This window comes from Callorhinus ursinus, unplaced genomic scaffold, assembly GCF_003265705.2.
Source record: "Callorhinus ursinus isolate GAN/ISIS: 27379988/994484 unplaced genomic scaffold, GSC_fseal_2.0 scaffold18, whole genome shotgun sequence".
In the NCBI taxonomy this organism is placed as follows: domain Eukaryota; kingdom Metazoa; phylum Chordata; class Mammalia; order Carnivora; family Otariidae; genus Callorhinus; species Callorhinus ursinus.
Genome location: NW_027397080.1, coordinates 3,467,041 through 3,483,749, shown reverse-complemented (window position 1 = coordinate 3,483,749; position 16,709 = coordinate 3,467,041). Strand labels below are relative to the sequence as shown.

General features: G+C 56.8%; 1 protein-coding gene across 3 annotated transcripts in view; it reads right to left on the bottom strand.

Moving 5' to 3' along the window:
• Positions 1 to 415: 415 nt before the first annotated feature.
• The window catches only part of SLC2A1 (solute carrier family 2 member 1), a 28,510-nt gene continuing 12,216 nt past the window's right edge, over positions 416 to 16,709 (bottom strand). The window contains exons 1-10 of one of the 3 annotated variants that reach the window (XM_025856594.2): positions 13,134 to 13,316; positions 12,716 to 12,776; positions 5,749 to 5,909; positions 5,361 to 5,601; positions 4,544 to 4,706; positions 4,235 to 4,422; positions 3,871 to 3,975; positions 3,308 to 3,409; positions 1,903 to 2,106; positions 416 to 1,503 (exon numbers count right to left, since the gene is read on the bottom strand). In XM_025856594.2, the coding sequence (XP_025712379.1) occupies positions 1,303 to 1,503; positions 1,903 to 2,106; positions 3,308 to 3,409; positions 3,871 to 3,975; positions 4,235 to 4,422; positions 4,544 to 4,706; positions 5,361 to 5,601; positions 5,749 to 5,909; positions 12,716 to 12,718 (1,368 nt within the window). In that variant the 5' untranslated portion in view covers positions 12,719 to 12,776; positions 13,134 to 13,316 and the 3' untranslated portion in view covers positions 416 to 1,302. Of the gene's footprint in view, positions 1,504 to 1,902; positions 2,107 to 3,307; positions 3,410 to 3,870; positions 3,976 to 4,234; positions 4,423 to 4,543; positions 4,707 to 5,360; positions 5,602 to 5,748; positions 5,910 to 12,715; positions 12,777 to 13,133; positions 13,317 to 16,438; positions 16,535 to 16,709 lie in introns of those variants that run through there. The other 2 variants (XM_025856592.2, XM_025856593.2) reach the window with 2 other exon arrangements.

Sequence of the window (16,709 nt, the reverse complement as noted above, 5' to 3'; positions counted from 1 at the left end):
GATGAAGTACCACCTCACATTCAAGATAATGCATATTAAAGCCTGAGCCTCAAGGTTAGCACATAACTATCATTTTCTGAATACCAGCTATCATGTGAAGGGAAATAGGAATGCCTTGAATGCCAGGATATTTCGATCTTCTCTGGGTAATAAGGGGTCATACAGGTTTTCAAGCAATAGAGGGTCTCCCAACCAAGTATTAGGCCCAACCTTGCTTAGCTTCTGGAGATCAGATGAGATGGGGTGCATTCAGGGTAGAATGGTCCTAGGCTAAGTAGTAGAGGGTGATGATCAGAAGTGCTTAGAAGGGACTCTAAGTCTCGAGTCACAAAGTCCAAAGTCACTATAGCAGTTGCTTCTCTCCCATTCCATCCAAATCTCCCTACCCTTAATGCACAAGCATTTCAAAACCATGTTTCTAAAAACCAGCCATTTATATCTGTTTAGGTAAGTTACAGAAGGAGTAAGGTGGTGTATTTACAAGTTGGTTTGTCCAGGTATACTATAACTTAGTGTCTGTATTTAATATTGACAACCAAAAAATATATATAAATATCTTCCATCTATACACAGCAGGGCAGGAGTGTCCATGTCTTCTTGCGCAGTGAGTTCTCAGCCTCCCATGGCCCTCCTCATGGTGATCATCTGACCCCTCAGTGCAAAGGAGACTAGAAGCTGGTAGCCAGTCTGGCCCTTCCCCTCTCCTCCCTGCACTCCAGTGCTCCCAACTGGTCTCAGGCAAGGCAAAATTACTTTGAGTGGTTGGGTAGGAAGAGATGGGTATGGGCGAACCCTAATGGAGCCTGAACCTTAGGGTAGGGAGATCCAGACCTCAGAAGAGAGTGGCCACAGCTACCTCTTGGGGTAGAAGCCTCATAGTTCATAGTTAGATTAGTGTGTCGTTGGTCATAGGTCCAGCCCTACAGATTAGCGTGGTGAAGAAGGCAAGTGTCTAGGCAGGGCTTGGTCCCCACCTTCAGGTACTGAGCCATTCAGGGTGAAGTCTGGGGTGTAGATACAGGAGACTCTGGCTGATAAAAAAATATTAACAAAATCAGTAATAAAAAAATTATAAAACTTGTTGCTTCTCTGAGTAAGATCTGAGCAACAGTCTTGTTTTTGTTAAAATCCTGGAGCCATTCAAGTCCTGAATACTCTTCTGGACATCATTGCTGGCTGAAGAAAGGAGCCCCAGGCCCAGCTCTGCTGAAATCTGTCAGTCTGGAAATCTCATCCAGCTGCCTGTGCCCCGAGAGATCCTTGGAGCTGCTGGGAGCAGGCCAGCTGGTGGTGTGGGGCGCCTCACACTTGGGAATCGGCCCCCAGGGGGTGGAAGAGCTCCTCGGGTGTCTTGTCACTTTGGCTGGCTCCCCCCTGCCGGAAACCGGAAGCAATCTCATCAAAGGTCCGGCCTTTTGTCTCAGGAACTTTGAAGTAGGTGAAGATGAAGAACAGCACCAGGAGCACGGTGAAGATGATGAAGACGTACGGACCACACAGTTGCTGAAAGACACACGGATACACTCGGTTGGAGTCCTGACCCTACATCCTGGCTGTAGGGCCTTGACTTGTAGGACTTGGGGCCTTTGATCTGAGAAAGGGAACAGCTACCCACAGCCCACGAGTGCTGGGATGATTAAATGAGACTGCTTGCAGCTGGCGTGTAACGGGCTCCAGGGAGCAAGGTCCCCCTGCAGAGCAGAACGGAGACAATTCAAAGCTAAGGAAAGAACCCTGGAATTGAGGTTGGCATTTTTAGCTGTGTGACCTGGGCTTTGGAGCCTCAGTTTCCTCCTCAGCAGGATTCTGATGAGAAGAGCTGGGGAGAGCACTCTGCACAGCAGTACGGGGGCCTGCACGCAGGGGAGGAACAGTGGTCAGGGAGGCAGTGGCAGTTCTCACCTCTACATACTGGAAGCACATGCCCACAATGAAATTTGAGGTCCAGTTGGAGAAGCCAGCAACAGCAATGGCAGCTGGGCGAGGGCCCTGGCTGAAGAGTTCAGCCACAATGAACCATGGTATGGGGCCAGGGCCCACTTCAAAGAAGGCCACAAAGCCAAAGATGGCCACGATGCTGAGATAGGACATCCAGGGCAGCTGTTCCTGTTGAGGACAAGAGAGGGGTGGAAAATTAGATTAGGCTGTGATGGATGCTCCAAGGAAACAAATTGCAGACGTAGCCCAGGGCAGGGCTAAGAGCTCTGGGCTGGGAGGCAGGAGGCAGGAGGCCTAGGGCTGATCCTGGATTTGCCACACGACTTAGGCACCCTGTACAGGGTCTCGCTTTCCTCATCTGAACAAAATGATCTAAGTCCTGCAGGGTGGGTGAGCTGGAGCATACCCTGTGGGAACGGTAATGTGGGGTGCACATGGGAGGGGCTGAGAAGAGGTCCCTGTGGTCCCCTGGCTCTGGATGCAGTGCAGTCTGATGTGCAGTGATGTGCAAAAACATTTCCTGGGGTTAAGTATTAAAGACTAAGGTGCTCAGCTCAGGGCCAGCAGCATAGGCCCCAAGCACGTGGCCCTATATAATCATTCTCCTCAAGAGACCGCCGTGGAGAAGCTACAGGCTTTGGTTCTGATCCCAGATCTGTCATGCATCCGCTGCAGCATGCTAGACCTCTTAGCAATCACCAGACTTTCCAGATTTCGGTTAAGCTGTCAAACGAGCATACTGCTGCTTCCTTGCCCAGAGGGCAGACAAATGAGGGTTCGTGCAGGGAAAGTGGCTGGTACACGGTTACCACAGTGGTTACAGTCACAGGCTTGGGGCAAGAGACCTGAGGTCAGTTCCTGGCTTTGTCCTTTTATCTGCTGCCTTCCTAACCTCACTGGGACTATGTTTCCTCACTTGTGAACTGGGAATACTAACTGAACACACGAGGCAGTGGTAAGAACGGAGAGAAGGCATGGTTCCATGTCTTGGTGGTGAGGGGGGGGTCCTACTTTCTGGGGCTCTTCTGAAGATGAACTAAGGCCACGTATGCAGAAAGGCTCAGTACTGGCAGAGCAATTCCTGGGGAGAGGGACTTGGGTTCTGGGGCCAGAGGTGCCGTGGCGAGAAAGCACCGGACAGGGAGGAGCCAGGGCATGACCGGCGGTGAGTGAGCAGGAGACAGCCTAGGGGGCCAGAAGGTCAGACCCGAGCCCGAGTGGGGCTGGGGAGAAGGGGGCAGAACTAGGGAGAGGGCAGCCCCCATCTGGGCTCTGGATGCCACTGGCCAGGCTGGGGCTGCCATAGTCCCTCTGGGACTGGAAGCTCCTGGGAGCCGCATCCCCCCCCGCCCAAAGCGTGGCCACTCACCAGCAGCGCCAGCGCGATGGTCATGAGCACAGCACAGCCCGCCATGCCGGCTAGGCCGATGAGGTGCAGGGTCCGCCGGCCGGCTCGTTCTACCACAAACAGCTGTGGGCAGACACGGGGTCAGTGCCACCCGCTCCCGGTGCCTCTCTGGCCCCCACCCCCATCCTGAGGCTTGTCCCCAGTGCTGGGAAAGCCACATGGTATTGCAGAGAGCAGGGGAGACGGCACCACCTCCTCCCTGGGGCTCACAGGGACCACACAGGATCTGAGGGGCAGAGAGCTGGCTCCAGACAGCAGGACGGGGGTGACAACCGGCACCAGAGTGGAGCATCCTGGCTGTGACTCTGGGCAGCCACTGCACTTCTCTGAGCATCAGTGTCATGGGCTGTTTGATGTGAGTAATGAACTTGACAGGCTCGTGAGGATGAGATGCGACAGCACTTATGAAGAACCTGACACACGCTTGGCTCACGGTAGGCACTGCAATTTGGTCATGAGGCCCGGAGGCCACCCTGCGCCGGGCCCTGACAGCTGACCGGGGCTGGGCCACAGCGCAGACTCACCGACACGACAGTGAAGGCTGTGTTGACGATGCCGGAGCCGATGGTGGCATACACAGGCTGCTGCACGCCCGCCTTCTCGAAGATGCTCGTGGAGTAATAGAACACCTAGGGGCCAGAGAAGTGGCTGGGGCTTGGCCGGGTGCCGTGGCCCTTCTCCTGCCTCTGTCCCTGCAGGTGTGGGACCCAGGGTGAGGACAGAATGAAGGGGACACGGGACCAGGGTGCTGCAGGGTTGGGTTCTGAAGGAAAGCTGCTCCTTCGGCAGGGGCGTGTTTGTTTCCAGTTGGGGAGCAGGTCACAGCACACACGTGACCACAGCGTTTGGCCGCCGCCCACAGGAAAGGCCGGGTGAGGGGGCACTCACAGCATTGATGCCCGACAGCTGCTGGGACAGCTGCAGCACCACAGCAATGAGGATGGGTTGGCGGTAGGCGGGTGAGCGGAACAGCTCCAGGATGGTGACCTTCTTCTCCCGCATCATCTGCCGACTCTCCTCCTTCATCTCCTGCAGGTCGCGGGTCACGTCAGCCGTCCCGCGCAGCTTCTTCAGCACTGGGGGGGGGGAGGGGGGGCGCGGGGGGAACCAGAGGGAAGGTGGGGGTGGCTCAGAGCAGGAAGAAGGCCGAGGCCGGGGGGGCGGGGGGGGGGCAGGAGGGCAGGGTCCTGTCCGTACCACTCTTGGCCCGGTTCTCCTCATTGCGGTTGATGAGCAGGAAGCGGGGGCTCTCAGGGCAGAAAGGCAGCAGGATGCACTGCAGCAGGGCCGGGATGAAGATGACGCTCAGCAGCAGGGGCCACAGGTCCTCGTTGCCCATGATGGAGTCCAGGCCGAACACCTGGGGGAAGCAGGGACGGAGGAAGTGGCCCCGGGCACCCCTGCCCCAGCCCCCACTCCAAGCCCCACTCCACCCAGTGGCCTTCGCCTTCTTTGTGGAGGCGCTGCCGGTAAGGTGAGCCTTAGCTTTTCTGAACCTCAATTCCCTCACCTGTCACACGGGGAAAGTAGGACCTACCTCACGGCACAGGTAGGGGGACAAATGGCATGGCTACAAATGTGGCAGGTGAGTCACAGGGCATGGGGGCTTGGGGATGGGGAAGGGAAAGCCTTCTGGAGCGAAGGTAGTGTATACATGAAGGCATCAAGGCCTGGAGGCATGGGAAAGCCTGGCACATGGGGGTACCAGTGGGCTCCCCCGGGCTGGATCCCCAGGGGAAGGATAGGACACACGGCTGAGTAGGCTGGGACGAGGAGGGTCAAGTCATCTGGACTTGGCTCTCACGCCAGGGAGGCCTTGGGGAAACCCTGAGTGGCGGAGTGTTCTCCGGGATCGGGGCCTACTAGGAAGTGTGCCACGAGTCTGTCCTTTGCTGCAGGGCTGTGGAAGGCTGGATGAGAATTCTAATCGGGGAGTCATCTGGACACAGACATGAGAGCCACCGAAGCTGTGGGGTGTGGGCAGTGCGAGCAAACAGACCCTGCCCCAGCTTACCTGGGCAATGAGGATGCCGACAACGATGCCCAGCTGGTGCAGGGTGCCCAGGGCCCCACGAAGGGCTGTAGGAGACACCTCCCCCACGTACATGGGCACGAAGCCTGTGGTCAGGCCACAGTACACACCGATGATGAAGCGGCCCAGGATCAGCATCTCAAAGGACTTGCCCAGTTTCGAGAAGCCCATGAGCACAGAGGACACAAAGGCCAATAGGTTCATCATCAGCATTGAGTTCCGCCTGGGGGTGGGGTCACAGGTCAGGTGGGTGCCTTCATCTCCCCAGATTCCCAGGGGCTAGGTCATAGGCAACACCCTGAACAGGCAGGGAAGTCTCCCCCCCTCCCATCTGGGCCACCCTGGCCAGGGCCAGGACCCCTCTGCTCACCGGCCAAAGCGGTTAACAAAAAGGCCCACGGAGAAGGAGCCAATCATGCCTCCTACAGAGAAGATGGCCACGGAGAGGGACCACAGTGTGGTGAGCGTGGCAGGCAAGATGCGCTCCCCGTAGCGGTGGATCCATGTCTGGTTGTAGAACTCCTCAATCACCTGCAGGAGAAGCAGCCCGCTGAACAAGGGGGGGCCCCCAGCTGCCCTTTTCCCCTTGCATGGCCCCCTCTCCCCGCGAGAGGGCCCAGTACCTGGCCGGGCCCCAAACTCACTGCACATCCTTGAGCCAAATCCCTCCCTTTTGTGGGCCTCAGTTTCCCCAGGGGAGAAACAAGGGGCTGGGCTCCATCTCTGAGAGCGGTGCCAGCTCCCATGTTTCCCCCAGGTCTGGTTTCCAGTGCCCTAGGGGGTCACATGGTCAACAGAACTTGCTGGGGGGCGGCGGGGGGGACAGTTCAGGTGGAAGTTCAGGCACAGAGCAGGGAGAAAGTGCCTCCTCCCACTTGCCCCTCTTCTCTTCAAGGCGCCTAAGGTCCTAGGCTCTTGCCACCTGTGCCTTCTCCCCAGTCCCCTTGCTGGGGAGGAAATACAGCTGGACAGACAGTTCCTGGTTCTAGATGCTCTGGGACGAAGGGAAGGGCAGGCTCACTGACTCACTGACTTTACACTCAGGGCCTGGTGTGACCAACTTGCGTAAAAGACGTGCTCCCGAGCCTCACACAATTGCTTTCTGACCCCTCGGTCCAGCTATTTGTGGGAGTTCCACCCTGAATGATCCATGGCCTCCTCCCCTCTGCCAGGTGCCAGGCTGGGAAGTATGGGGGAGGCTAAGGACAAGGAAGCGGTTCCAGGAACTGGAAACACCTGTCCTAGAGGCCTGCCCCCTGACCCTGCCCCCACCCAAGGGAGGGCCTGGCCTGATCCACCGGTTCTGCCTGAACACACTCACCCTACTCTCAGGCAACACATACACACAACCAGCGCCATGGGACTGGCCTGACCCACCCAGCCACATGTGTCGCTGGGCACGGACCCAACATACCCAGAAACAGCTTCCTGTGCACACACCATCTCATACCCATACTGGTGCTCACAATCTGAACACTCCTGGTTTCAGCCAGTCACAAACCAGCATGTCCCTCTTCCCTTCAACCATCCGCAGCTCAAACTCAGCAACCTGCGCACCTAGCCTGTGCCCAGCCCATCCTAACAGCCCTCCCCACGTGCATGCTGCAAGTCCCTCTGCACGCAGCAGTGTGCAGCCTCTTGCACAACCTCCATGCCACTGCTCTTGGACCTCCCTGACCCTCCCAAGCCCCAGGGATCTAGCAGAAGAGGAGGTGGTGGGTAGCCACAATTGCCAAGGGGGGAAACTGAGGCCCTCGGTCCCAGGACTGCCCATCAAGTATGCAGGGCCTGGTCCCACAGTTGCAACGATTCCTTGGCCACTACATTTTTCCTGCCCTGCTGCCATGATCTGTCCCAGGTCTGAAGATACCTGACAGGAGGCCAGGTTCCAGGGGGTTAAGATGGGTTGACAAGGGGGTGGGGAGCGGAGGAGGCAGCTCTCATGAACTACTCGTCTGTCCCAGGGAAGCCAGAGTGTGCAGGGGTTAGGAACCTGGACAACAACTGAGTTCAGGTCCCAGCTCTACCACATATCTCAACTGTGACCTCGGGCAAAATTATTTCATCTCAAACGGTGACATTAGCAATATTCGCTTCATAGTGCTGCAGGGGATTAATGAGACAGAGAGTACTTGCGCGGTGCCTGGCACCACCCCTGAGCCAAGGGACCTCATCATGTTCCAGGACCGACCCAAGGGCAGTGCAGACCGCTAAGGTCCAGTCAACCCTACATCCCATTAATTCAAAGTCAAGCCTCTGGTCAGATATCAGCCCGACCTCCCCACCTCCCACCGTCTCTACCTCAGCTCTAGGACTCATTTCCACACTCTCCACGGTTACTCTGCCTAGAGGGCCCATCCTGCCTTAACCATGCTGAAACCTTATTAGATCGAGCTCAAAGGGTCTGTCCTCCCTGGGGGCAGGGACCCCAGTGGATTTACACTGGGGCCTATCCCCGCCTGGTGAGTGAATGGGAGGCAGAAATGAAGAGAGGGCCTCAGGCTCTCCTCCTGGGAGCCCCTGCTTCTGCTGCGGGCAGAAAGAAGGCAGATTTTAACAAACAAAACAAAGTGCTTCTGTTCTTCTAGAGCTAACACCAACCCCCGAGGAGGACTGGCTGAGAGAAGTGATGCTCCATTTATCAACAAGCTCTGCAGAGGACAGGCTGTCCTGGATAAGGGGACTGTCCAGATAAATGACACTCGCCCCACTGAGGACCCATCATCGGGGTGGAAATCTCTCTCCCTCCATCAGTCTCACTCTGCTGCCCTTGGGGCTCTCCACCCGGGCAGGGAGAGGTATTTGCCCCAGATAACCTTTCATATTTGCATTCTGTAGTTCCCAGGGTCTTCCTCTGCCCCCCGTGGTTCAGATGCTATCTCAAGAGAACTCTCCACGTATCATTTTGATTTTTGCCAAGAAGTCAGCTAATGGAATTGCCTGAATTGTGTGCAGAGTCCACAAGTGCTGAGTAAGGGCTTACTCCCTAAATGAGCTTAAAGATGTGAGGCTGAGCTTTCGGTTTCAGCAGCTCAGGTCTTTAACCCTCTTCCTGGGGGCTGGCTGGAGATGTGGAGGCGGCCAGTAAGAGGACCACATTCCCTGGGGCTCCCCCCTCCCCAGTTAAGTGTGCCTCTTGTCATAACAAGCCAGAGGGACCCAACCTTTTCCAGAGCTAGCTCAATGGCTCATGAGCTCCCCTGCTACTCAGACCACTTAATGGGGGTGGGTAAGGATGAGCCGCCGGCCCCCTTCCCCCCCTTCCCCTACCCCGTGGCCCCGGGCTCATCCTTTCCACCCCCCAGCGGCCCTTCCTGGCCAAACTGAGGCTGTGCAGTGTATTCCTGCCTTTTGATCTGGCACTTGAGATTTTTGGGAAGAAGCTTTGTCTGGTTTTCCATTTCTGCTGCTGGTGTGGGGACTCCATGTCCTGTCCCTGCTGGGGGTCCATGCCCCATGTGGGGCTGAGCTGGCCCTGGGCCCAGGAAAGGCAGGGAGGCCCTGGAGAATCAGAAGCCTACACGGGGAGAAGTTCTGGGATCACCTTCCACCCAGTCAGCGCCCTCAACATCCACCCTAGCGGTGGCTGGGTGTCCCTAAGTGAAGAAGAGCCCACTCCCTCAAAAGGACCCCACAGACCCAGTCTCCCCAGCAGGGTCACCGGCAGCCTCCACAAGCCTGGCTCCTGTTTGAGGTTGAGCCCTGGCTCGTGCTTCTGAAAAGCTCCCACCTCACATGCTCCTCACAAGCCTGGGCAACCCCCTCAATGCTGCCGCCACCCCGCATCCAATTAATCACCAGGTCCCGCCAGTTCTTACCCGTGCGGCACCTGCCCTAGGTCTCGCCTGGATTCTGCTTCCCATGATTAATTCCTCCTCATCATGGCATCAAAGCCCTGCACGTCAACTGCGCCAGGCTTAGCCATCCATCTGCATCTCTGCTCCCTTCCTAGCCCATTCCCAGCCTTCCCCAGCCTTCCCCCCGCGCCCCCGAGGGTCCATGTGAGAGCTTGCACGCTGGGAGAAAGAAGGGGGACTACCATGGCATCAGGCTCTCAGGAGTTGAGACTAGAAAGGATCTCTGTCCAGTCACCCTACTGACTGACCCTAGAAGGCAGATGCCCACTTGGCGACACGGTAGGGGTCCGTGTAGCGAAGTGTGCCTGCTCTGAGCAGCTGAGATCCCTTGGACTAGATAGTTCCCAATAAAAAGATCTTCCTCAGCCTGCAATTCTCCTGGGGTGGGGGGAGGCTTGTGTCCCATGACTCCTCAGGAATCCCCCTCTCCCCCTCTCCCCTTCTCCCAGCCCAGGCAACTGTGGGAGAAGGACCACATGCATGCCTGTCTGCGGAGGAAGTTCTGACTTCCTCTGTGTCTGGGCGATGTCTGTAGTCAGGCCCTGGGCATGAGGCGGAGTCTGCTGCCCAGCATACAGAATAAGCTGTTACTCATGCCACCATTGTCCTTTCAAGGAGAGAAGCTGCCATCTTCAGAGGAGCACTAGGGGCAGACAGGGTTTCCCATTTCTAAACTGCTTGAAGACAAAGCATCATCCTAAGGAATTCACGGTGCCAGAGAGGACCTGAAGGAACTAGGCGCGCCTGCCTCAGGGAGTCTTTCCTCGGACCCTGCCTGGATGCCCCAGGCACAGGAACCCAGCAGGTCTACAGAGCCCCAGACACAGACTTCAGCTCAGGGAAGAAAAGCTTTCTAGGCTTCAGAGGATGAGACTGCCCACCTCACAGGTAGTGAGTTCCCTGTCAGCAGGAAGCATGCAAGTCGAAGTTGAGAGCAGAGATTGCTAAACATTTTATGTAAAAGGCTAGATAGAAAATATTAGGGTCTGCTGGCCACATATGGGCACAGTTGCTGATTTTTTTCCACCACCCGCAACCCTTTAAAAATGTAAAGACCATTCTTACTGCATGGGCCATACAAAAAGAGCTGCTAGCTGATTTGGCCTCCCTGCCAACCCTTGATCTAGAATTCTAGATTACTGTCAAGAGAAGGGGTATACTTTGGAACTTCTGGCTGGTCTCAACATCGTTCCCTGTAGATTCCTCTACCCCAGGGTCTTCTAGATCATCCTGTGAGGGAGAGTTAGAGCTCCTTCTACAGCCTCTCTTCTCTGTCCTAGATGTTCCTGGGGGGGTGAAGGGGTTAAAAAGCCACCTAAGCCCTGAGCTCCAGTTAGAAAGAAGAAAGGGCCAGCTAGTCCAGTTCAGTCCCTCAGCCTGGCCTTGACCCCGACTTCCTATTCCATGGTTTCCCCGCCCCTACAGCTATCCACCCTCAGTCCAGAGTTTATGTCTCCATAGCAACTCTCAGCCATGCCCCAGGGTCAGATGCTACAGGTGGGCCTGGACTGATAGCCCCACCTGGTAGGTCGCCTGGGCCCCTCCTAGGGCCTGCAGAAGAGGCGGAAAAGCCAGATGGAGCTCGAAGCCGGGCCCCAACCCCTAGTAGAGGTTCCCACCACCCATGCTGCTTCTCCGGAAGAGCCCTGAGGACGGCTTCTCTCTACACCCAGGCCAGGCCTTTGCTCCGGCCTCCTCACTGGTCCCTGGCCTCTCGAGCCTCCCCTGACAGCAGAGGGATCTTCCTGTCCCTGTAGCAGGCCCTGCTCACAGCCTTTCTTGGCTCCCCACATCTCTGCAGTTCCTCCTTGTGCTACTCCTCAGCCTTCTCCCTGAGGAGCCAAGAATACACAAATACTCCTCTGGAAAGCCTTCCTGAAGCCACCCCTCCTCTATTGCAGTGGTTCTCAAACAGGGGCAATCGGGCCCTGCAGCGACAGCTGGCTATGTGTGGAGACACTGCTGGTTGTCACACTGGCGGGAATGCTGCTCGTGGGCCAGCTTCCCACAACACCAAAGAACTATCTGGCCCCTGCTCTCTGGGCCAGGTACCCTCTCCCTCCCCCTTCTCTGCTCCCACAGGGCTTGTCCACACTTTCATCCATAGCTGCCCCGAGACAGCTCATCACGGGGAGACATGTGTCCCCTCTAGACTAAACTTCAATGTGGGGTGTGTCTGATTTATCTGTGTCACTGGGTCCCAGCAACGGGGCTGGGAATAGAAAGAATTGTCACTAATTGATAAACAAGCCATGAACCTGAAGGGCTGAAGCGATGATGTAGCTGCAATGGTGTAAGAGATTGTGCAACTGAGTGAGGGAAACCGTTGAGAGGTCTGTGCATGACTGAGCTTGACTTAGCCTGGAAATCAGAGCAAGAGGGACCAGCTGGGTAGCAGTTGTAGGTGTGTGAAAGGGTGTTTGGGTGCCCATCTGACTGTAGTGTAAAACTGCCATTCCTGTGGCGGGCAAAGATGAAGACTGGAGCCAGACTCCCAGCTCTGCCGCTTCCTAGCTGTGTGTCCCCGGTTTAATTGCTTAACATCTCTGTGCCCTCACTCTCATAATAAACAGGGATTCTAGGGCCTACCTAATGACGTCATTATAAGAAACAACTGAAGGATGATTTCTGAAGCACTGAGAGTAGGGGCTGGCACACACTAAGCTGTAAGGACTTGTGTTAGTGGGGATGGGTGAAGGGGAGAGGCGAGGGACCCAGAACTCTCTGGATCTTGACGGCCGTAAGGAGAGGCTCCCTGGAGCCTAGAGCCTGAAGCCTGGAGCCTGATGCCCAGTGCAGCCCCAGTGGGCACAGAGCTCTGATGGGACGTGGGTCTTGTCTCTAGTACTTTCACTCACAAGCTGGGTCATCTTGGGGAGACCTCGTCTGCTTTCCAGGCCAAGTTCCTCCTTTGTCAAACAAGGAAGCTGAGCCAGTGGACCATCAGGCCCCTTCCAACCCCAACTCTGGTTTCTGAGAATGCCTTATTCCGAGACATGCCCGACACTGTCCCTTGGCCAGGAACTCATGGATTCTAAATGGCCTTTCATCATCTCTGTTGGCAACTCAGCCATCTGGGGAAGGGAGAGGCAGTTCTCTCCACCCAGGATGGTGGTCGGGATGCCTTGTTCATTTATTTGCTCTCTCTGTGGCTGGGCTTCCCTCCTTCCCCCTCCCCAGGAGACAGGAGGCCTGTCAGGGGCGTCAACAGGGATGTGGTCATCCCTCCCTGGTGAGGCCTGGAGGCCACCCATACCTCAGCCTCTCATTTCCCAAGTGACCTCACCAGCCTGAGCTTCCTCCTTTAGAAGGCAAGATAACCCAGCCCCACCCACCTTGTGGGGCTGCCTGTGAGGAGGTAATTTACAGGGAGGTGCTCTGTAAAACATTTAAGATAATGTTATAATTAATTAACTACTTCCAGGAGGAAGCCCTTTGGGGCCTGTTTTATGGAGGAGCCCCAGCTTCTGGCATCCTCACCATCAGTGGGGCGCAGTCTCCTTCCAAGAGCGGGCGGACAGGACCAGCCCAGGGCCTCTTCCTAGGTTTTACACAGATGGTCGGTCGGGGTGGGGGCAGTTCCTCATCAGGGCAACGCTTCCTGCCACTGCACCTCCGCAGGGGCCCGTCCCCACTGCCTGCGCCACCTGTCCCTCCTTCCCGACTCCCCTTCAGGGTCTGCCCAGCTGCTAACTCCTCCTTGAAAGACTGCCACCCCCCCACGCCAGCATTAGCCTGCCTTCCTCCCTCTGCTCCGGAGGCACCCCGAAGCCCTCCATTAATTAGGAAGCCCCCCCCCCCAATTAATTATGCCCTGGCTCTTCCCAGGAGTCTCCCCCGCCCCCTCGAGTCTTCGGAGGTTAGGGGTGGGCCGGGTGGGGTGGGGCCCAGCTCAGACCGTGTGTCACAGCTCTACCCCTCCCGTCTGTCTGGGAAAGGGCCTGGCACGGCCCTTGTGGAGTGAAAGTGTCAGCAGGCCTGAGTCACCGGGCCGGCTCGGAGCCCGGCCGTCATCGCTTACTCTCCTGCCATCCTACCCCCTCTTCAGAGGCCAGGCGTTATCATGGCGAATCAGCTCCGCGTTGGAAGGACTAGGGCCAGGCTCGCGGGAGGTGCGTGCGAGGTGCAGGTGTAAACACAGGGGCGCGGGCGCACCCGGGAAACTCTGCTCCGCTGCGGCGCACGCGCCATCGATGCCGGCCCCTGGGGGCCCTGCTGCGGGCCTCGAAGTGGGCTCCTGAAGTGAGCTTTGGACAGGCGCCCACAAATGCTGCCATCGACGGCGTTTCCAGTTCGGCTGCGCCCACTGTGCCCGCCGTGCCGCCCACCAGGCCTGCCCGCCGCCCTGGCCAGCGCCCTCCTCAGCTGCTCTCGCCCTCCGCCTGTCTCTGCTGAGGCGGGAGGCCCCAAGAACCGGAGAACCGCACCGCGGATCTGTCTGCGTCTGCAGCTGCGGAAGTGTCTCAGTGGCTGCTCGCCGCCGAACGCAACCCCGGTGCCCCTGCTCCCCTTCAGCCCCTGCCTCCCGAGACCCCTCCCCATCTCGCCCTCACCCCCTCTGCTGATTCCTGATGGCACATTTAAAAATTGAAGTCTTCACATGTGAAAAGGCATCCCAGATGGACCACCCTCCAACCACCACCCTCTTTTCTTCCTTCTCCACAGAATCTCTTGGAGGAAGGACCCTCCCTGCTCTTTCCCATCCCCGCTCCCTCCTCAACCAGCTGCAGGGAGGTTTCTACCCACAAGGTTCCACCCAGTCAACCTTTGGTCAGCACAGGGGAACCATCCGGTCTTTGGAATTGGGCAATATGGGGCTGACTTGTCCGCTCACCTCGCGGGCACCTGACAGCACTCCTTCACCCCTATTATTCCACTCCTCTTTTTATCCCAGTCTCTAGGACATCCCCCTCTCCCGCTATCTGGACACCAGTGACCAGCTCCCAGCTGTTCTCCAGCTGACTAGCTGCCGGAGGAACAGACCCCGTGTCCAAATGTTTCCTGTATCTCTCCATGTCTCACCAAACCTCAGTTCTTGCATGTCCCTCCCGCACCACTCGGCTCCTCCCGTATCTGCTCCCCCTCCAGAAACCCAGAAGCCACTTTTAAACCCTACTCCTGTCCTCACGCTGAACTGACGAGCCAATCTGGCCCACTCTTCCTGCTTGGTGTTTGTCTTCCTATCCCTACTGCAAAGCAGCTTTCTCGCTACTTCCCATGCTCAGATCCCTCCCACTGCCCAGATGCCCAAATCCTTTCCCTAAAATGCAAATCTGCTTCTATCTGTCCTCCTCAACTATTGTCCTCACTCGGAAGTCCCCACTCCCAGCTTGGCCCACGCCCTGGTGCCCACGTGCCCATCCTGATGGTGCCATGATGCCCTGCCAGTGGCTGATATTTTGTAGTTGAAATCTGCCCACAAGGCCCTTTGTAAGCCAGGCTTGGGCTTACCTTATTGGCCTCCCCAGCCTTCTTTCTCCTCCCGCTCACCCTACCCTAGACACACCAGTCTCTCTCCTCTGCCTACCCAATCCTGTTCTGTTTCTGGAAAACACTTCTATCCTGGTCTCAGAGTCCTCATCCTGTCATTAACTCAGTAGGTGATCACAGTTGAGACATCACTTAACCCAGGAGCTCTTGACTTTGGCCACACATTAGGATCAGGTGGGGTGTATTAAACACTCAATGGCCAAACGGCACCCCAGATCAAACACATCAGGATCAGGAGTGTCCAGGGGACCCCGAGGGGCAACCAAGTGCAGAAGTCAACCATCCTCTAAGACTGTGCAGAATTTCCATCTGTATGATTCCCAAATGGAGCCAGCTCCGAGGCACACACCTTGGCAGGAGCTGTTCAGAACACTTAGCTAAAGCAGGGCTTGGGGCCGTTCCAAGCATAGGCGCCATTTCAGACAAGTTTGGAAAAGTCCTGTCACCTCCACTGCAGCGGAGCATGCTAAGCATGACTCAGCAGGCCAGGCTTTCCTGGTGACCTGCCCCCGGACATGAGGCGTGGCCCCCCACAGCCACCCTCCACCTATTTGGAGGAGGACCAGCTCTGACTCCCGACACTGCCCAGTTCCCCTGGACGGGCCGTTGGTCCTCAGGAGCCTGCCACACTCACTTTCTAGCCTCACCCTCTGGACAACAGAATGTGGTCCTAACAGGACTGTCCACTCTCATTTCGTCCTCCCCAGGAAGGTAGATTTTTCACCTGACAAGGCAGCTGGTCAGGAAGACAGCCTGAGACCATGGAAACAGTCTGGCTTCTGAATCCACCATTCACTAGCTATGTGACCTTGAGCCTGTTGGTTATTTCATCTGCCCAGGGCCTTGGTCTTTGGATCTATAAAATGGAACTCACCACCCAACCTCATAAACATATGCAAAAAGGCTGGTATAGAGAAGGCACGCCTTACGGTTTCCTTTCCTGCCCCTTGACCCCTTTCCTTGTCTCTCCTCCCTAGAGCAAGTGGGCTGAGCTGGAGGTGGTCTCAGGGGTCCCTACCAGTCCTGATACTCAAGGGAACGAGTGAGGACAGATCTGGGATGTGCTGCGGGGAGAAGGAAGGAAGCCCAGACCCCTACTCCCTGTGGTTCCCTAGGGTGAGACACCATTTTTACTTGGACTGGCACAGGGCCTCCAGGGGAAGGAGGCTGTTTCCAAGTGGAACAGGTGGCCTTACAAGGGAGGGTGCTGCTCGTGGACGGGTGTGAGTGCGGGCTTGGGGACCACCCGGTTGGGAGGGCCCCAAGGCAGACTGGGGTTGGATACCAGCTCCATCCCAGCCTAGCTGGGTGGTGCCGGGCAGGTTTCCTTGCTCCGGCCACTCTCCCCACCTGCAGGACGGGAACAGTGATTGTCGCCTGCCTGTCTTGGGGAACGTGTGAGCAGCAAGGAGATAAGCACCGCCAAGGCCTCTGGAACCTGAGAGTGTCATTGCTCTGATGATTACAAACGTCTGTGTTGGGTGGGAGGTTGGTCAAGATGACTCATAAAGCCCCCACGATTTTGCAGCCCCAGGATTCCAAGGCCAAAGCCAAGAGTTTCTGACCTTTTCAGGGTCAGAAAATTGGCTGGCGGGGGCAGATGGTGAACTGATGTAAATGACTGACACCCAAGAGGCAGGGTGAACCTGTGGGGTGTGCAGTGCCCAGCAGAGCAAGCTGGTGTTGATAAGCTAAGGGAGGCACAGCACTCACCTTCTGGGGGGCATTGATGACTCCAGTGTTGTAGCCAAACTGCAGGGAGCCAAGCACTGCTCCTCCCACAGCCATCATGAGACGGCCCGTCAGCTTCTGCAGAGACAAAAACCCCATCCTGTTACAGGCATGTCTGGTCCCAGGTTACTACAGGGCAGGGCCTGGCCTGATAGGTTCCCGTGCTCAGACAGCTGGCCTGGCTCCTGGCACCACACCAGTCCTTCTCCCAGGAAACTCGGCCACTTCCTGACCTCGGATGCCCAAACCTGCC